The sequence below is a fragment of the Struthio camelus genome, chromosome 25 (genome assembly GCF_040807025.1).
Source record: "Struthio camelus isolate bStrCam1 chromosome 25, bStrCam1.hap1, whole genome shotgun sequence".
Classification (NCBI taxonomy): Eukaryota; Metazoa; Chordata; class Aves; order Struthioniformes; family Struthionidae; genus Struthio; species Struthio camelus.
Window position 1 is genome coordinate 6663779 of NC_090966.1, and position 21787 is coordinate 6685565.

At 41.6% G+C, this 21787-nt stretch overlaps 1 protein-coding gene across 6 annotated transcripts in view; it reads right to left on the minus strand.

Annotated features, from left to right (window-relative positions):
* Window positions 1-3644: 3644 nt before the first annotated feature.
* The window catches only part of IKZF3 (IKAROS family zinc finger 3), a 40440-nt gene continuing 22297 nt past the window's right edge, over window positions 3645-21787 (minus strand). For 4 of the 6 annotated variants that reach the window (XM_068919173.1, XM_068919177.1, XM_068919172.1 and 1 more), the window contains 4 exons: window positions 21067-21234; window positions 19234-19350; window positions 12671-12787; window positions 3645-6858 (listed from right to left, as the gene is read on the minus strand). In XM_068919173.1, the coding sequence (XP_068775274.1) occupies window positions 6155-6858; window positions 12671-12787; window positions 19234-19350; window positions 21067-21234 (1106 nt within the window). In that variant the 3' untranslated portion in view covers window positions 3645-6154. The remainder of the gene's footprint in view (window positions 6859-12670; window positions 12788-19233; window positions 19351-21066; window positions 21235-21787) is intronic. The other 2 variants (XM_068919176.1, XM_068919175.1) reach the window with 2 other exon arrangements.

Below are 21787 nucleotides of genomic sequence, written 5' to 3' on the forward strand. Positions count from 1 at the left end.
AGCCAAGGAGCCTTGTCCCCAGCCGAGGAGCCTTGTCCCCAGCCGAGGAGCGTTGTCCCCAGCCGAGGAGCATCGTCCCGGCCGAGGCGCCCTCCTCGCTGCAGCCCTGCCGGGCGCCGGGCCGGAGGCTCTGGCCCCCGAGGCCGAAGGCGCCGGCGGGCGTCAGCAGCAGGTTCTTCTAAAAACAATGGTCTGCAGGGACTTTCCTTTGGAGGCCGCGTGCGGCAGCTCGCTCCCCGGAGGCCTTCGCTCGCTGCCCAGGTGTGCTGGCTCGCTGCTATGCAAATGGGAGGCCAGATATAACCGCGCCGGAGGGAACGGCTGGGCGGCAGCGCGCCGCTCCCCCGGGGGGGCTTCGCTTCCGCGCCGGCTGAGCGGGGCGCCAGGCGGAGCGGGCGCCCGGCGCGCCCTGAACCCGCTGCCCCCGCCGGGCCCGGGCTGGGGTGGTGGTGGGGGGGGGGGTCGCCCCAGGGCAGGGTGCCGCCGTCCGCAGCCCCCGCCGAGGGCGAGGACCCTCACGGCGCGGCGCGGCCGGGAGCGTGACTCAGGCGCCGGCGGGGACAGGGAGGAGGTGGTGGCGGTGACTCAGTTCTCCCTCACCTGCTTCTCGGGCCGAGGACGAGGCAGCTCGCGCCCGGGCGCCCGGCCCAGGCGGCGGCTCTCGCCCGGGACGCTCGCGCGGCACCGCTCAGCCCTGGGCAGGGCTTTCTGGGATTTGGGGAGAGTTGCGTGGGATTTTTCCTGCGGGGTAAAGCGTGTTTCAACGCGGGCGGAGGGGGAGCAAGTTCCTCCGCGCTGGGTCGCAACGACGGCGCGCCGGGCAATAAGGATCTCTCTGTCGTTGCAGCCGCTGCACGTTTCTATAAACCCACCGCTGAACGGGCTCCTGGTCCGAGTGCTAACGCCGCGCGTTGCCGAAAGGCCCCAGAGCCGGCGGGCTGCAGGCTCGCTCCCCCCGCTGGCCTGCTCGCCCCCTCGAGCACGGCACAGCACAGCACGGCATGGCACACTGCAGCACGGTGCAGCACGGTGCAGCACGGCACAGCACGGCGCAGCGCGGCACAGCACAGCACGGCATGGCACACTGCAGCACAGCACGGCATGGCACACTGCAGCATGGTGCAGCACGGCGCAGCACGGCACGGCATGGCACACTGCAGCATGGTGCAGCCCGGCACGGCACGGTGCAGCCTGGCACGGCACGGTGCAGCACGGCACGGTGCAGCACGCTGGGTTTTAAACGCTTCCCAGTGTCTGAAAGCGGAAGTACCGCAACACCGGCCGGCGTTTAAAACCCTTCTTCGCAGCACTTCACAGCAAGGGGAAAAATAACCTTTGCTGCTTGCCTTTAATCGAGAGGCTGGGAAAGAAGGGAAGGCAAAACGGAAAAAAGGAAGGATCTTTTTTTTTTCTTTTTTTTTTTTCTTTGGTTTTGTCCAGTTTATTGTGGTAGAAGGTGTCAGGAGAGTATGAAATAAGCGTGAACAACATCAATCTGGTAAAACAGGTGCTAAGAAAGGGCTGCGGCTGCGGCAGCTCGGCCGGAGCCGCCGGGCTGGCAGGGACGCGTCCGTCCCACGGCGGCTGTCGCGCAGGGTGGGGGCAGCTTGGGCCCATCAGAGCCTCCTGGAAACCCTGAGCCCCCCCACCCCGAGCTGAACCGGGGGCGCTTCAAGCACTTCTGGAAGCGGATCCAGACGCGTGGGGCTGAGCGTCGCCCTCACCCGCGTTTCCGTCGGGGCGCAGAGAGCGCCGGAGGGAGAGCAGAGCTGCCGGCCCCAGCTCAAACGCAGGGCGAGCCACGGGGGCGAGGGAGCAGAGGTCGAGGGCAGATAACAGAGCTGCCCTGGGCACATCACAGGGGACACCAGCTATTTCTACAGGCCTTGCCCGGAGGAGCAGCAAAAGTGGCCGTACGGGGCGAACGCGAGGAGCGGGCGGCTCTCCCTCTCCAGCGTGTCCACATTGGCTGCCTGAACGCCAGCGCTGCTCGGCCCGGGGCTGCCCGCGCGCAGCCCGGGGCTCGGGCCGCAGGATGGGCAGGCGAGCACAGCCTGCGTGCCTGCAGGAGTCTGGCGTCGTTGGAAGGCGCCGGGCATCACCTACAGATGATCCCGGGGGAACCCAGCTGCAAACGCAGCCACGAGTATTTTCCACTGTTGTGTCGCAACACCCAGCCGAGGCCACCACGAGCTCACACTTCAGGGCTTCTTGCTCCTCTGCACTTCTGCCAAAGCCTGGTTTCACTATTACTGCTTGCAGTAACACCAAGCCGAAAAGGACGGCGTTTCTTAACGCGTTGCGTTGCGAGCGCCAAGGTCTGCACTCGCTGCCTCCGGACACGTTTGTGCAGACGCCTAGGGAATTCCGTGGGAATCATTTCTGCCTTTACCAGGGCAAATGTGGGCTGCTACCCTCCCCTGAATGCTTACCGGGAGCTTGCAGGGCAGACAAGGAAGGTACCCTACAGCCCCCCAGCTCAAAGGGCATGCTTCTTTGGACCATATCATTCATCTATGCACCAAAGCTGAAGACTGATATCATTTTTCAGCAGTTAGAAGGGCAGACTACACTAGCTTCAAATCCCAGAGTGTATCAGCACTCCTCTAAGAACCTGGTTGGTGTTCTGCTAACCACAGCCATCGTGACCAGCTCAGCAGCTCTGAGTGGAAGGAACAGCTACATGCTGGTGACAGGTTTCATCACATCTTTTTGATTTACAGATCTAAAAAGTGATAGATTCAAGCCTAATAAAACCGGAGCTCCCAACCCCTGGAATTTAAGGACTTCTCTGAACTTGTTTCTATTAAATAAACAGAACTCGCCCTTCACTTTCTAGATCTGCGCAGTATTAGCATCTGTGTGTTTATAGCCTAAGGAACAAGCTTTGGCCTTGTGAGAGCAGTGAAGCACAGTACACCAGTACAGCAGCTGAGACCCCTTTAACAACTGTGTACATGAAAAATTTATTGAAATTCAAAGAATTTCAAAAAGAATTTCAAAGGAAACAGAAATTTCAAGAAGCTTTTAAACACAAAAGTCTTGCTTCTTAATGTTGAAACCTAACCAGTCTCCTAAGCCTCATCTGTGTTGCATGTTGCCTGGATATAATTAATCAATAGACAAAGTGAATCAGAAGAATCAGGTGGCTAGAGCGCATTTCAGAGAAAGATCTAAACAGAAATTTGTTTCATACCAAAAATCAAGTGAACGAGGAGCAGAATAAGTCAGGCTAACAACAATTAGCAACGGGTTTTGTTTCCCTTTTTCCTATCAGGTGATTTGCAAAGCCCTTTGAGCTCACAGACCTCGCGGGCCAGATGTGCCCAAGCCCGCGTGTGGTATGCGTTCGTTAGATGAGAGGGTGCTGCCAAACCGGGTCTCCTACCTCCCACTGCAATGCCGCTGCGGTTTGGTCCAAGGGGAAGGCTGCTCACTCCCTGGGTAGCGCTGCAGGCTCCAGCCTCTTCCGTCCCGGGCTCAAAGGGAGGCGAGCGCCTGCCGGCATGAAAGAGGCTGATCCTGGCCCAGGAGATCCCAGCACCGTGTGGGGCTAGCTCCCTCCATCCCTGCTCCCAAGCCATAATTAAGAGTAGGTACACACTTGTGAAATGTTTTGTGAGCATTACAGACCAGATAAATGGTACTCATAAAAACACATTGTTTTAATAAATGACTGGGTGAGATTCAACAACATGATCGTTCAACAGCAGAGCTGTAACAACGTTATCACTCATTAACTCCAGGCAGTACAAGGAACTGCTTTCAGTTCAGCCTTGTCTTGAAAACATAATTCTGCCCGAGCTGTGGTGGGAAAACGGTGCCTTCTAGGGCAGATGCTGTGAAAAGCTCTGTTTTTCCTTTCAAAAACCTGGCAGTATTGCTCATGTTGAACTTTTCGGAGGCTCAGTGGTTGATTGCTCACCTTATCTGGGAAGCAATGGTAGGTGGCTGAAGCCCTGCCTGGCGGTAAGTGAAGAGTGGGAGAGTAAACTCTGAAGAGTATTTTCAAGGATTCAGTAGTGGTGTGAGAAAGAAACCGGTGGTGTTGCACGACATATATACAGCAATCTGAGGTGCTTCCTGTGCAAATGACAAAGTTACATTTTACTATGTGCAATCTTATTCATTGCTGTTGAACCATGAGGAGCATTTTCACCAGTCGGGATGTACCTATAACTCAGTTGCTTTCCCCATGAAAATGCAGCCCTCTTCAGCATGAGACATGGAATTATTTAACAGTTTACACTAAATGAAATAGGAAACTGGCTTAAACCAGACCAAGTCTAGACTATTGCCCAAAAGGCAGTCCTCAGATGATTGGGTTAAACCATTTGTGAAACTGCAACCTCAGAAGTCACTCAAAAGAAGGATTTTTTTTTTTTTGTTGTGCTGTGACAACGGGTATTTATTAGGGAGAAGAACACACATCTACCCTGCTAACTAATATGTGCCTTATCATGAGAAAAATGGCCACTGGAAAAGATCTTAAAACTATTTTATAACTACGCACATAATATTGAACATGTTAGCAAAATAATTTCCCTTACTCATCCCCCAAAGATAAGCAGCATATAGTACTTTAGATATCAAAGCACTTTGCAGGCTAATTTATCCCTCTTCAGACATATTCCTATCAGAAAAATTAACGTAATTTCCTTTTTTCTACCTTAAAAATCAGGGAGAAAGTAAGTGTCTGACCTAAGGTAAAAGAAAGAGCCCAGGTCTGAGGCAGAATTGGAAGTCAGTATCCCTTGGCACTTCACTCAGATCTCTATGTCCCAACCTTGCTTCTTGGAAACAGATGAAACACCATGGATATTGGCTGGCACAGTCACATTGAAAAAGTACAAAAGGAATGCTGATGTCAAAAAATACAATGGATGCAAAAAGTCCATCAGAATACATCTAACTCTACATTATAAAAAAAATCTTGTAAAAAATAAACATACACTCAGCAAAACTGTTATCAAATTCATATCTTCAGCACAGTGACTAATAATACAGCTGCAGAACAATGATTAGATTAAAAGAACTATTTTTAAAACCAGCTTCAAAGTAATTGTAAATACTCATCTTGCAAAACAGCACATTTCACTCAGAGGGATATCCCCGTGTAAAACCAGACAGCGTGATTGAATTGTCAGCTCCCACACATTCATCTATGAAGATTCTCACAGTATCTACTGCCAGGACATGGTGACTCCTGCTCCGAGTCCAACACGTACTCCACTCTGCCAGCAGGGACTTTGCCTTCACATTGCCCTTTTAGAGCTGATCGTGGAGCGGATGGAACAACTGCAAGTTCTGCTGCTAGACTTGAGCAAGAGCAAGGCAGGGACACAAGTCACAGCAGTCTTCTTCTCTTTCTGAGCACCCATTGGAAAGGAGCACTTCCCATCCACAAAAATCAGGATTTTCCCCAGACTGCAGGGACAAGCCAACCAATGAGCTCACTGGGTATTCAAAAAATGTATATAATTGAAAAATCCCAACCCCAAAAGAAGTCTTATTTCTTATTTGGCTATTACTAAGATGTATGTGGGGAGTGACTTTTAAGAAAGTGAACAGAGAAGTACGAAAAATGAAAGTGTGGTGGGACCACATGCTCTTTAAGGCTCTGGGGAAAACCATTAAAAATGAATTAATACTCCCTCCCCAAATACACGTTTTCTGTGTTTCAGTGATTAACCATTTTAAGACCATAGGAATCGAAACAGCGAGAAAACGCTCTTCCTATGTACTTCTGACTATACATCTGCCCAACCAGACAAAATGGCAGTAGAGAATAAAACACTTCCGTGATGAGTTAAAGCATACACTATAAAAACAAATACATGTTAAAAATTTTAAAAATCTTAAATTGCTATTAATTTTCACAAAAATAAAGTTCATTTAAAATCTCTCTCTCTCTACTTCTGGTACTTATACAGTACCACTCACCATAGCAGCTAGGCATAGATGCTACAGAACAATGAATTACTTGTAAAAAACAAAAAACAAACCAAGAAAAACAACAAAACCCTCCCTCTGACATTGATTACTTAAAAACTGGCATAGAAAAATATTCAAGAAATTTCTTTATACTAATTAAAAACAAACAACCCTCCCTCCGATCTAAAACAAATCCTTTGATCTCAGAAAATCAATCCTTTTATTTCAGTACTACTCTGTGCTCTCCTCGTGCTATATGTGAGGAAAATTCATATCGGTCATGACTTCTGTACCCACACATGTTGCACTCGAAAGGATCACGGAATCCATGGCAGCCCATATGGATGGTGAACATCACATAATCCAAAAAGAGGACGCGGCAATGGTCACACCGGTAGACCCCGATAGCTTCCCCTTCCTTATTGATGACCTTAAAGGCATCACGTGGGCATATGGCAGGTGGCTTGATTATGTCATATGGCCTTGGAAAATCCTTCAAGGATTGGAGGCCATTACGGGCCTGAGGGGGGATCATTTGGCTTTGATGGAAGGTGTGATTCTGCCGTTCCTCGTGGTTGCTGTCAGTGTCTGTGGAGTCTTGGCCACTGTTGTTTGGGGAAAGGCCTCTATCAGAAGACAGACTTTTGTCTCTTAGGTGGGTATGGCTCTTTTCTGCATCTTGTGAGTTGCCATTTGGCATTTCGGAGCGGGTCAGTGGTATGGGATACAGGCTGCTTATGACAGGGACCATTTCAGAAGTGGGAGCCGGCGGTGTCTGCACAAGAGGGCGCAAGGCTTCGGCCCCAAGGTAGGTGATTGCATTATTTATGGCCTGGTCCATCATGCGTCCTTGCATTATGTCACTTTCCTTTTCATACATGAAACTTGAATTATAATTAACATCAAAACTATGTCGTTTCTCACCTGCAAGAGAGCAAAGGTATTAAATTATCAGGTTGGTTATAGAAGTATTTAAATTCTGTGATGCTCTTCCAGTAGTCTGGCAGTATTCTCTGGAAAGTAAAAAGGCATGAAATGTTCTCTGTGGAAAAAAGGTCATTTATATACACAAGTAGATTTTTTTTTAAAGCCTAAGACTGCTGGAAGCAAAAATCTAATAGATAAGCTAGCAATACTTTATTGGCCAAACCATCATTGATTTTTTTTTAATTATTCTGAGATTTAAGGGAAAGAATATCATCAAGAAAAGTTTCCATAGATTAATTTCTCTCACCTTTTTCTACAAAAGATGAATGATCATTAATGAAAAAACGTGTAAAAGAGCTAATCCATCATTAACCATACAAACTCCATTTAGGTACCCAGACTGCAACTTCTACTTCTTGAATTGCCTCCTGAAAAGCCTACCCCTCTTGAAAATGTGAAGACGTGTGCTGGCTGACATTTGATGCACTTGGCATTGCTTTATACGTACCTCATAGTTTAGAGGGACATAACAAAGAAGAATCTAAGTAGGAGGAAGGTCCTTGAATACGTGGTTGCAGCCAGAGAAAAAAGTTTGTGCCTAGCCTTTTCCTATTTCTTTGTATGGAAGTTTCTATTTTCTGACTGCAGATCTTTTGTCCTTATTTTGCCTAATTCCTCACTCTCACATTTCATGTACATCTCCGCTTGATTTCAGAGCATTAAACTGGAATTACGTTGTGGAGAATTTCCCTCACTGTATTTTGACAATTAAAAGTAACCAAAAAGTTATGCATATTCCCAGCCATGACATAATATAGCTTCCTCTGCACCAGGACTGCTTTCTTTGACTTTTACATAGATTTTCAGATAATCTAACATTGCTAACATTGGCAACTATATATATTTTTTTATATTTATATTTATATTTATATATATGTGCAGAACAACATATTTAGAGTAATTTGATAGGGGGCTAACAAAAGAGGAGCAAAACATATTCCCCTCTGGGTGTGCCAGGGCTGTGAATACTGCAGATTAGACAGAGTGGGAGGAAAGCTAAGAAACTGCCCACCTGAAATTTTGCTCACATCTCTTCAAACAAGGGATAAGGCAAGGAAGGGTAGCGTGGGCAGCACACTGGAACGAGTTTTCTACGTGCCAGGTGCCAGGAGGAAAGAAAATAGCACCCCCAAAGCGCTAAAGTCACTTTTTTGTGAATGTCTAGAAATAAGTAACTGAATTCTGTGGTTACACAAAACTTAAAATTGTTCATAGCTTAAAAAAAATGGATCAGACCAAATGTTTCACGTGCAAGTGACTTGCAAACATCAGATCCACTAATCTTTTAGTTACAGTAACTTGAGTAGCGCAGATGTTTATCAGTCACCTGTCAACACCATGACTCAATGTATATGAAACTCATCAGGTTTCACTGCAGAGGCAGAAAACCAGGAGCTCACGTTTCTTTTATAAAACACTCAAAAAGGTTAGTGAACCACAAGAGTGTAACTGCTTCCAACCCTCAACAAAACTTGTGATCCAACTTTACACAGAAGGAAACAAAACGATATAGCACATTTGAATGACTCATAAAACCAGCTCCAGGCAAGTGAAAGATGTAATCAAATTTGAAATTTTAAAAAATGTAACAAAAGCAAAAATACACAGGCTGCCTTGTAAATTTTGGGTTAAAACTCAGAAGTCACTAAGAGAAGATACAAAACCCACAGTCTGTGATCACTGAGGATCTCACACTATTTTTCCACTATCTTGGTGGCTTTTTAAAATCCCCACTATAGCTCATTCTGCCTCCCTTAAATTACCAGTTATATCAAATTAAATGCAAACACCCATTTTCACTCTCCTGACATACATTAACGTATCACATTGCTGTATACTTTTCAAAGGCCACTGCATTGCACAGCAGAAGCAGACTCATTTTAAGAGAGGGCAAGTAATCAAGTTGTAAAGCAGACTGTGAAATTTCTAAGATACTTTGGGAGGAAAAAGTATTACACAAAGAATGACATCTTTCTCTCTCCATTGTCTCAGTAGAGAGCCCAGGGTAAATACACTTCCAATTTAGATACCTCAGCAAGATGCCTGTATTTAGGTAGAATGAACCTTCATGCAAGTGTCGCAAAAAGTGCTAAGCGTATATCCAGAATGTCTAGCTACAGTGTGGTATCACAATCAGGTGGAAGGGGGCCACTTTCGATTTTTTCATTTATTTTTGCCCCGAGTCAAACACAGCAAACTTTTCCATGGAAAAAGATTAAACATCAGATCAGTACTTCACTCAACAAATACAGCAATCAATGATTTAGAAAAGGAGAGAGGAGTATATGGGACTGCAGAATGAGTAAGATGGACAGTGCCTGAAGCAGTTGATGATGTTTCATCTTTGTAGCTGGCAGGACAATGCAATAGATTGGAGTTCAGTTGCTATCTGTACCACAGGAAGCGCCACAAAGTTATTGCAAAACACTACATTTAGAACTTAATTTACAGGGTCTTCTACTGTTCATTTACAACGCAGTCCATTGGTTATCTAAAACATCTTTTTTCTCTCTTTTTTTGGTCTTAGTGCAACGCAAAAGCTCTCCCCTTCAAAATTCACACATGAGCCATAGCGTATGACACATACTCATGTGCTGCTCGGTGACGCTTCACTTGCTCTAAAACATATGCAGACTTCTGCAACCTGATGAGGTGTGGACACTGGAAACAGGGAGTGAACCTACTTCCTGTTGCTGTGCTAACCAAAGCAGACAATTTCTCGTTAGACTCTTCACATAGGGAGACAATGGTGTTTGCTAATCTGTCAGAACTGTACTAGCACTTTTACTGCTATGAGAAATAGATTCTTAATACTGCTCTCACAGACATCTTGTTTTTAAAAAGAAAGTAACAGAAGTCTATAGGCCAGATGCTCAGCTAGCGTAAAGTGGCAGAAACACACTGACTGCAAGAGTTACTTTCACTTGCACCCACTGAAGACCTATCCCCAAGAGTGTTTATACAGCAGGACCAGCACACTCACTGGAAGAACTAGTTTAACTCAAAGGAGTGCCTGGCAAGCTATGTTTATATCAGAGGGTATCCATTCTGCTGGACTATTTTTGTATCTCTTCATTACTTGAGCTGGGAAGCGCAAAGACTCAGGCTTTGTACATTTCGTCCATATGCACACAGAATAGAAATCCACAGCAAAGTAGCAAATACAAATTGCCAGTTTACAAATGGTAAACTTCCATTCAAACCCTCGTTCTCTCCAAACTCTCAGAAAAGCTGAGTATAAAATCTTTGCAAGAGAAGCCCTCGAAGAAGGGCCTACCACAGAGGTTGAAAGCCAAGTATGCAGTCTGCTCACCTGGGTCCTTATTTGAGAATTATACGTGTGCATGCTAAGAAAACATTTACACAAGGTAGCTACTGAAGATGAGTATGTGAGAAATAAAGAGGGCAAAAGTTCTCGTGCATGTAGGAATCTCTGCAGAACCATGAAATAATAAAGTTAGTTTTTTCGGATCAATAAACTTTCATCACAACAAGCCAAAGACAGCTTCTCAATATACATTTCTTTATCCCTGCTTCCTGACATAATGAAAAATCAGCACTCGTTCTGAGAACTCAATTTCCCAAGAAATCACAAAGCTGTCCTGGCAGATTTTCACTCCCACACATACAGTTCAGAAAGTCACAAAAGTCAAATCAAGGTCGGACAGGCTGCTGTTGCAAACGTGCTTCCCAGGGATAAAAGGGACCGAGTGAGTCATTTTTCACGCATTACCTAACAAGAACATGCCAATAATATAGGTTGTAGAAAAGCTGTAAGTTTCAGAAATTGGTTATTTTGTGCTTCTAAGTAAGGCATTCACTTTGTGCCACTAAGTACATGGCCACAGTTCCTCCAACTGCTCCCCAAAAACTTTTGCATGACACACTATCAGTTCATGCTATCTACAGATAACATTACTGAGCACTATCGTAGATCGGAAAAGGGATCTATTCCATACAGTAAGGAGTATGCTGGTAAAACAATTAAGCAGAACACTAGCACTTACACTTAATTTAAAGCATATGCTAAGTAGTTTTGCCCTGCTGCAGATGTGTTTAATAAATATATAAAGAGCAAATGGGTAGCCATTGTAAAACAAGATATGTGAAGCTGCTCTCAGCACTGAAAAAAAGGAAGCTAAAGATTTTCAAAACCATTTGCATTAGTATTACTTTTTGAATCACAGCATGACATGTAAGGTCTAAGTCACACAGTCAACAGTTTCAATATTAGGCACGCAAAGGGACTAATTTGGAGTGTGCTGGTGTTACTTCACTCCTGTATAAAAAGTGACATTTTTAAATCTATACTATGACATCTAAATAAAAGTTATCAATTTTCATAGATGAAAGTGCAGTACTACCCACCAAAGCCAGTAAGATCTACAGTACCTTTAAAAATTAAGTCTTTCTTATGTATATATGGATTTAGCAGCATACCTTTACCTAGGTTTAAACCTTAGCCCCAGAAGTTCAAGAAAGATCCTCAGAACCTCTCTCTGCCAGGTTGGGTCAGTCCAACGAGCAGCTGATCCCTGCCTGCACGCTCAACTCCACGCTTCTCCCCTCCCCAGTCATGTGTGTGAACAGTTACCACAGAGGCTGCTATTCTTCAGACAAAATTTATATCAAGAAAAACAAGTGTCCAGTACCACATATATCCATTCAGACTAATAAAATAAGACATTACTAGTACTAATATTATATAACTGCTAAGTAAAATCTTTACTTACAAGACAAAAAAATCCAAAATTATGGTTGCATTTTCTTTTTATAAAGGTCAAGATAATGAAATACAACTAGCCAATCATCCACTGAAATACAAACTTGCCAATAAGCTCAAGATTACATAAAAATTAAACCGATGAGCTCTTTTAATTAAAATAAAGTCCCTTTATTTTCCACTATGACGCGGAACAGATTTAGTTACATAAAACTACAGATTAGCATACCCATTTCAAATAGCTTACTGGCAAAAATATATTCCAAATATTCTAATTTTTACAGGAACACTGGAAATCTTAATCGTATCAGTGGTCTTTTTTTGATAAATTACTAAATATGATTTTAAACACTTTGAGATTGAAGTGAAGTAAAAAAATTATACAAATTAGTTATAGAAAGCAGTAAGTTTACCAAACAAATGTGTAAGATCCACAACATGCTACACTGATTGTATAAAATTAAATGCAAGGAAAACGCTATGGAAGCATCTTGTAGCTTAAATTACCCCAAGGAAGGATTTGATATTTTTCATCATATTCAAAGTCAGCAGATGACTAACAAAACTCCAATACTTTTCTGTCTTTAGGCCTCATTCCGCATATGCGTCCTACAAGTACCTTCAGCTCCTGCTGACTAGAAAGGGTAGTGATAGCACACAGCACTTTACAGGAAAAAAACAGAAAGGCATAGCGCTGTTAAGAAACTAGGAGAGAACAATTCAAATACATAACTACAGAAAACAGTGCATGAATGCTTACAAAACGTATGTATATATTGTCTGTACCAACAGATACAGAGTAGAGTAGTAGCTTATATCCAGTTCTCAAGTATCTCATCTATTTTTTAGTTGAATACCTACAACAAATCAGCACAAACATCAAAAAATTAAAGTTACTTTATTTATATTCTGTTGTATTAGACTGGATTATAAACTTGAAAAGGATACTTAAAATAAGCAGTGCCATTGTACTGTAGGTTACCAACTCTATTTAACTGTTGCACAAGAAAAGGCTTTTGTTCTTACCAATAAATTTCTGAGGCATTGAGCTTTTTCGCTTTGCCACGTTGCTTGCTAGCCTGTCCAGCACAAGGGCTCTTTCACTCCCCATCTCTGCCTTGATGTGCCTTGCCTCCACGTTTGCTAGTTTGGAAAATGTGAAAAGAAAAAACCACGTAGGTGAAAAGGAAAAAAAAGAAAAAAAGGAAGAAATGAATGGTTTAAGCTTCAGAGTTATGCCACATTAACTGGGAGGAAACTGTTTGGAGATCTGATGTAAACTTGTTTTGTTGCTTTTTCTGTTGTTCTTGCTTTTTGCGTCTTGGGCACCAGTTGCGGTCAGTGGAACCAAGCATAGAAACACACACTGATCTTGCAGTCCTGAGCTCATGCAAGGAGCGCATAAACCATACAAAACCAGTATCTTCATTAGCAAGAGGAAGTGTAAAATAAACAGGCTGGATGGGTTGGTTACAAAACGTAGATGGAGCTACAGCCTCTGTTAGCCTTTCTTTTTGATTCTGAGTAACACTGTGTGACACCTGCAGACTGACATAGTTCTCCAAAACTTCAATATGAGACATTCATTCCTTTTGTTATACTTAATATCAGTCATACATAGATGTCTTCTTAACTAAGCACTAAGAAATTCATACAAAAATATATCAGTATTCCATTCAAATAAAACCATAACCTTTCAGTATTCACTAACTCATTTTTTTCAAGTCTCATTATCACTTCTTCAGTCATTTTCTAATTAATACAGCTGAAGCAAATTGAGAATATTTTCCCTTTGGCACACTTGTGAGCATTAGCATTAGGAGTTTTAAAGCTCGTTAGAAGATCCAGAATTTCTAACTTTAGAAATACTTTATGCGCTCTAGGATCTTTCACTTAGGCTAGGCCATCAACTGCTTTAAGCACCTTACCATTTTCCAGAGTTCTCCTTTAGCTCTTTAGCTCTGTTAGCCAGTGCCCATCATCTCAAGGAAATTACTGCACGCTCTCAATCTCATGGAGGTTGCACAGGCTTTTGAGCTGGATCAGCCAAGCTGAAAAGGGCTGCCACCTCATCTCACAACTGCCAGACTAATACTGAATATAACTGCTGCAGCTCCCCTCCCCCCCAGCTTGCTCTCCTCTCAAGAACTAGTATCAGTAGTAGTAGTGGCAGCAGCCTTTAGTGATATTAAAGTAGCGCTAAGAACTGCAGGATTAGGGATCACTGTGCTGAAAACTGTACAGACACGTATTAGGAGACTGCCCACATCCTTAAGAGTTTGCTCTCTAAGTAGAGGTAAATGAGGACGAGGAAGGGAAATTTACCTTCCCAAAGTAAAACTTAGAAGGTTGAATTCCATGGCAAAAGAATCCTGGCTGCTGTGCTATTGTACTACTGCACACGGATACTTTAACTGTATGAAACACAATCTACAAAACAGAGAAGTAATACCAGAGGAAAATGATACAAACAGTTTGGCATCACTGCAGCCTTGCTAAGTACAGTTTTACAAAGTATTGGACTTAAATTAAACTATGCTAAGTACAGCAGGTGATAAAAATGCACTATCATCCTTCCATAGCTTACTGTGCAGCATTTCCCTACCATTTCCAAGTAAAATACTTCTTACTTGTTTATTGTTACTGTTATTGATATCAGATGACTTTCAGTCAGTACAAACCATGACTCACCAAACCTCAGCCATAACTATTTGTTAATGTTTGTACAGTATTCTGAAAATGCAAAGTGCTTCATAAGCGCTCAGTGCCACAAAAACTAGCTATGAATATGACTCAGGATGGATGGGATAACAGGGCTCAATTCAGTACTATGTTAATCTGGTTTCAGGAGGCTATAACCCCACGATATACATGCTAACCAGACTCACAGAGAGCATGCACACACAGTGCTTTAAAGACAACAATATCTCGCTTTTCTATTATGATTTTTAGTCTAAATTACTCTAATATGTTTAGAAACATACATACATATAAAGGCATAATTTCACCAACTGCTAAAATGCAACTGCTTCCAGCACGAACTAGTGCCAAGACACTACCTAACAGTTTACACAAAGTGAGGCAAAATATAGGCAGAACTTTGGATTTTGGCCAGAAACTCTTGTGAATAACGCTCTGAAGTTTTTAACTCCAGGACTTCTATTTTAATTTCATACTCCAAAAACTGGAACATTGAACATTTCACAATACATGATGAGAGTCTAGTCCTAATTCAAAGGCAAAGACATCCACCCTGAATACCCAGTACTACTTCTGAACACTTTAGATTCTCTTTAGATAACTCCAGTTCAAGGTTTGAACCATCCCAAACCCAGTATGCTTGTAATTTTGGATTACAGGGTCCTTGTACAAGCTATTAATAGCAGTAACTTTTAAAAAACTGACAACTCACAACCACCCTGAACAAGATAATAATATAAACAGTGTACTATATCCAAAACCGTTTAGTGTAAATGAAAAAGCAAAACAAAAAAGAACACAATACATCCCTGTCAAAATAGCAGTTCCCCGGTTCCTGCCATTTCTTTCTTTGCTTTTCTTATTTTTTCCTTCTAGGTCCTCTTTTTCCCTTCAATCTTTAATTTCAAGAGCTGTTGTACTAGTAAAACTTTGTTTTCATTTCACATGCTCAGAATCTTTTTCTGGGTCTTCTGACAGAACTCAAAGAGGCAAGTTTCTTTAAGTCATCTTAGCCAGCCTTAGAAATACACTGGAAGTTACATGTAGCATCTCAGTATCCTACTTGTCTTGTCAATGTTATTTATGTGCCACCAAGGGAACTTTATTACATTAGTGTCAAAAGGGCAGACAAGTGGCTTCCTGCAGAGGTAACAATAGTTACTGTCTCTTCAGCAGTCTCTTCTGAGTAAAGACTATTGACCTACATAATATGTTCTGAGACATCTGTAAATATCAATCTTCTAGCTTGGTGTCTGTCTGCCATTTTATTTTAAAGCTAAGGGTCTTTTCTTTCACATTAAGATTTTCTACTGCTTGCCAATGGCCATTTTTTTCTAAAGAAATAAATCATCTCTATTTATGGATCACAAAAGATCTTTGATAATGTCTGCCTAACATAGCTTTAGGAAAACAGAATCTACTTCCATTGAGACACAGATGGTTGAACAGTGCTCTCTCCCTCAATACTGGTCCCTCCACCCAGAAGCGAATTTAAAATGATCTCCTCCACCTTTTTCTTCTGGACCATTTATTAAGCAATCCAAGAATAATATTTAGTTGTTAGGAAGCACTTTTTATTACCTAAAATTCACTAAAGACTCCTCGAAAGAAAGAAAGAAATACTTAAGTCCTGTCTCTCTCTTCAATTACTTTACCCACTGGATGATTCCGCTATACACTGTGCCATTAACTTAAAGAACTAATTACCTAAATATTTCATGCAGTGGCCATATGAAGGCTCAGAAACATCTAATTTTAAAACAGCAACCCTCTAAAAATAAATTTCAGGCTGGCCTGATAGAATTGGTCAAGTGTCCAAAGTTACACTTAGAATAACTGAATAGTGATAAAGGAAATCTAGACTTCCAGAGCATTTAACCCATTTCACCCTGTGATCTTGAAATCCCCTACAAGCTAAACACTTCTGATGGTCAAAAGTGTTGCGTGGTCAAAAGGCGGTGGTAAAAAGCCTCATGGTCAAAACACAATAAAAACTCTAAGGATGCTGAAGGAAGCACCGCCGACTAAATAATTTACCCTCTTCCCTCTTGATCAGACCTGAACAATACTCTTACATGGGCCACTGGGTATTATATGGAAAGCCAAGCTCCTAACCATGGTATTTTACACAACAGTAGGATGGAGATTAGTTCTGATGCCCTGATCACTTTCAAACTTGGGCACTACCTCCTACTTACCTCACGATAGCAACTGGTTATGGTTTTTACTGTGATTACCTTCTGAGATTTCTCTGCAGTGCTTCTGAGTGTTGTTGCCCACCTCAGTAGTGTGCACATTTCAGTTGCAATCTTTTGTGTATAGAATACTTTCAGAAGAAAATTTTTATGCAAGTGTGATTTATCCATTATGAACGACTACTTGTGTTTTGTTGTAATTATTAGATGACCTCTTCATAAACAATGTTGTCAACTAGCCATAATGTCATGCTGCAGATGTACAGAAAGGGGGTACTTTTTTCCAGCCCAGAATGTGAATAGACAACCATTTAGCCTATACTGAATTGTTTTCACAGTGTGGTTTCTGTCACACCGTAACTGTGAGTATAGTTTTTAGAACGTGTGGGCATCGTTAACAAAACCCTAAAGTACAGAGCAGAGCTCAAATTAGAGGCATTGCTTCCTGTAGCATCTATGTGTGGTCATTAAATAATGGAGAGTGGAACACAGAGGTGGGTTATTGTGCAATGAGAACAACGTGACCAGAGATCGTTATCAGGGACCGAGCAACGTTCTAACAATATTGTTACATAAAACTTTTTTTCAGAAATATTTCCATGCTGCTACATTTGGAACATGCAGACCTCATGCTAAAAAGCAATCACAATGGTAACTATGGTCCTAATACTTTTCAATATTTTAATTAATTATTGGGTGGCATGTAGAGCATACATTTAAAGATGACTCCATATGGGAAGGCTGCAAGGACTCCAGAAAAGAGGATTGAAGTTCAAAATGACATAGGTAAGCAGGAAAATGGTCAGAAATCAAAAAAATGATGTTCACTAAAAATAAGAGCAAAGTGCTATACTTAGAGGGAAAAAACAAATCAAATGCATCAAACGAGCTCTTGACATCCTTTCCAGCCTTACTTTTCTATGATTCTGTGATGTAATATAGTGCTGATACCAGAGAATTGAATGGAAATGCCTCAGCAAGATTGGAGTTCCTGTTTTTAATAAAACTTACTACTCCACTAACAACACTGCAATATTTTTGAAGTGTGAAGGTCTTAAAGGCACAGGGCACAGCCACATCATGCTGAACTGGAAATTTACATTTCCTTTGTGACCAATTTAAGGCATACTGTACTACTTTAGTAAGTACTACATTGCAGATTCTGGATAAGTGAAATGTTGCTATTCTGAAATGAATATAAACTATGAGAATCATTTAAAAGCAGAAATCTATATTAGGTATCATGTTTTCCATTTTCATGTGGTGGACATCTCAAAATGATTGCCATCATGGGAGTTTATACTGTAACATAAAACCACAGTTACAATATGGATGGCTTCTCATGAAAATCAAAACTTGCTGATGCTCAGATAACCACTGACTTTTACTAATGCTCTAAAAAACATTACTTGCTGAAAAGAAGACACTCCATGAAAAACTAAAAAACCCAACTTCATTAAATCATTGTTTCTTTTTTGCATTTTTTGTAAGTGTGTGTGTCATAAAGCCTGATACCTCAACCTACTTGGCACAGGATAACAACTCTTGTACCTGCATAGTTATCAGCTTGTATCAATGGGTCTTCACACTGTTTTTCAGGCCTGGCTTGTGATGATGCCCGAAGATTTTTTGCTTGATAATCAGATGACTAAATACAATTTTGTTATTATTAAAGGGCTTTGGTTAACATTGCCATCTTTCTAAAATGAATTTTACATGTTTTCTTCTTGGAAATCTCAGTTTAACTTTTTGCTTGAGAAGAAAATTCTACTTGAAATTCAGAATCAAAAGTAGGAAGTTTGACACTTCATAGGGTTTTTTAAGGCTACATAGCAAAAGAATGGAAACCTGAATTCTGAAATTGTAGTCTTAGCTCTGTTATGGATGAGCTGTATAATTTGGGCAAGTCACAACCTTTCCCTGACTCTGTGAATAGGAAAAGTTATTCTTTCTTGACTCACTGGCATATTATGGGACTTAAATCAAGCAAATTCATTTTAGGATTTGAAATTTTCCAAGGAAAAAGGCTCAAAGAGGATAGCAGTTATTTTTCCATTGAATTGTTTTCAGACATCCAGCATTGAGACTGTGGAAAGGAAAAAAAGGATGAAGACTGTGTGTTTTGATCCATCTTATCTTCATCCTTTTTCAAAAGCAGCCCTACACCTAAGAAGACCTTTCTCTCTGATGCTCAGTGATCTTCAGGACAGTACTTCCATTCCCATGCCCTAGATCCATGCTGCTAAAACTTCAGTAAATGCTAAATGATTCTGACCAACAGTTCTTATCCTAAAGAAAAGGAAGCATCAAGTGGAGTGACATATGTGAACAACTGCTGTTAACAATTATGCGCATCAATTCATCCAATAAAATAAACCTCATAATAGAATTAATGTAGGAATAACTTACTATGGTGAGTGTCACCTACAGAAATGCTGCATTCAAGGTATTTCATATGTTTTATTCAAAGTAACTGTGAAATCAAAAAGTGATTAAAATAAAAGCATTCCTTAGCTAGCTGCCTGAGGGATGCATTAAACCAGACCCCTTCATAAGACATTGCAGCCCCTTAGGTTACTGAAAATGACTGTAATAAAAATTGTTCTCAAGCTATAAATTAACAGCTTACCAGATGCCCTTTTTTAAGCACTGTAATGTACCAAAAAAAAAAGCACTGTAACATGATAAACTTACCAGTCTCGCACATGCCAGCATTTTGCAAATATGTACGGCACCGCTCCTTGTGCTCCTCTAATGAGCTTCTTTGCTTGTAGCTTCTTCCACAAAACTCGCATTTGTATGGCTTCTCCACTAGAAAAACAAGAGAGCAGTATAAAATAACCACAAGAGACTAATAAAACAATGTCTTCCTGGCATTCAAGTATATAGTTACTGATAACACAACATTCAGCTCTTGGAGAATACTTTAAATTTCTATAAAGCTTATGAGCATTGTAATTATCACAAAATTAGGTTACATAAGGGTGAAATCCACCAGACATGTAGGGTTCCTGCAAGGCCCTCTTCGTTCTCTAAACTCAGCACCACAAAAGAAGAGGACTTAGAATTAGACACTGTTCCCAGGAGCTCAGGTTCCTAGAGCCCTACTCTAGTTGACTACTTTTCCTGGCATAACTTCCCTAGGGAAGACTAACCATACTACTGCTAAACAGGGATTGCAGCTCTCCTAACTGCCTGACCGAGGTCTGTCTATATAGGGTTTTTCAAGGATTTCATGAAAATGATCAAGTTAAACCAAACCCAGACCTTTTGTGAATGCTCTCATTTCATTTCCAAAGTCATTTATCATAAAGCAAATATATTCCTAATTACTGTAAGTTAAAACGAACCTGTTTGAAACTAAAGTAAAGATATCCACACAGCCTTTCCCAGTACCTTACATAAAAAGAATAAAACACTCCCTAAATTATCTCATTACTCTTTTGTGCACAAATGTTCCCTAACACATACAGGCACATTATCATTCCCAAATCAGTACAGTGCAAATATGGCCATCCTTATATTGTACACTGTGCAAAAAAAAACATATTCCCTACTGCTAGTGCAATTGTTCATTTATGATATGCTTAGAGAGATTTTCTTTACAGCTTTTAATAAGCCAGTTCCTAAAAGCTTCAGTGACAGTAACCACCTGATGTGCTTGAAGCATGATGTTTAACTCTTAGCCTCTTAGTTACCAGTGCTGTGCTGGGTCTTGGTCAAATCAGAATTTCATTTATCCATGTTATATAATCTCACTTTTAACTTTGATTCTTTGTGAGGTTAAACATTTTTTTTTTCTGTGAAGTGCAGTGCAGAGATAATATCTATAATTTAGAATAAATTCTTTCTTTCTAAGCCTCTCTATAAAACGGGACATACACAAATCAAAATGTAAGCACAAACTGGCTGCTAAAGACCAGGAGGAACTGTGATGAATCAATTTACACCTGGTTTGTTATTCGAGTCACCTCAGCTCTATGCCTCCATTTCTCCCATCCGTAAAATGGATGCAATACCCTAACAGTCCTGAAAAAAATTAGCATTTGTTAAGCATGTTAAGATATTCAGATGAAAGGCACTACCCAACAGTGAGGTATTAACAGGCAATAGAGCAACGCTGTTCTTGATTATGTTCCTAGAGCTATCCTAATGGCTCAGATCAGAATGGAAGAAAGCCCCAGCAAAGCATGTCTTAGCTACTGCACAAATTCAGAGGTTGCTAGCTTAGCCAACACCAAAGAGTTACATTGTGCAAGCAAGCATCCAGGCTAGGCCTTTTCTCGCAGCACTCAGCTCTGACAGTAGGTTTCCCTATGGTCTCTATCCTCATTAACATCAAAGAGCAGAGCTGAGTCCAAAGATAGTTCTATCAGTACAACAGGAAGAACGAGGGATCACTGATATTGTCAGCTCTTCAGAACTAGACTGGCTCATCAGACTTTGCTGACTGACCTTTCATTTTCCACATCTAGTGTCCTAGTGACACACATCTAAAACACATGAAGTGTCTTTGAAGTCACTTACCAGAATGTGTCCTTAAGTGACCTGTTAGCGCATCCCTCCTTTGGCAGGCATAACTGCAAAGATGACATTTAAAAGGTTTTTCCCCTGTATGTAGTTTAATGTGGCGGAGGAGGTTACCCTTCTGAGTAAAGGAAGCTCCGCACTGATTACACTGGAATGGCCGTTCACCTTAAAATGACATACAAAAAAGGACATTTAATGGTTATGTGGGTATCATACTATCCTCATACCCTTTTCTTCTTGGAAAAGGAAAGAATGAGATACTGGATCAATTTCTTTCTATAGAAACATACACAGCCCTTCCGCTGACTTCAGTGGGAGTTACATGCAGCTCTGGTGTCAGAGCTTTTCATAATATATGTTCAACTACGGAAAACACCGTACAGATTTTCCATGGAAATAAGCATTCTGCAGGAGGTGGATTTCAAAATGCTAGCAATTAAAAAAAAAGAAAAAGAAAAAGAAAAAGAAAAAAGAAAAAGAAAGCCTCACCTTACTGAAGGTCTAAACCGAAGATGCTCATGCATTTTTTGCCAAATTACAGCACAAAGAGAAATGCAACACACAGACTGGAAATGGCAGCACAAAAAACAACCTAACTTTTGTTTTGTGACTGAAATACTTAAGTGACATAGTGCCTTTCATCCAAAATTCTTAAAATGCCTCACAAAAATACTTTTACTTACATTCAACCTTGGTAAGAGAAAAGGTATTATTCTGC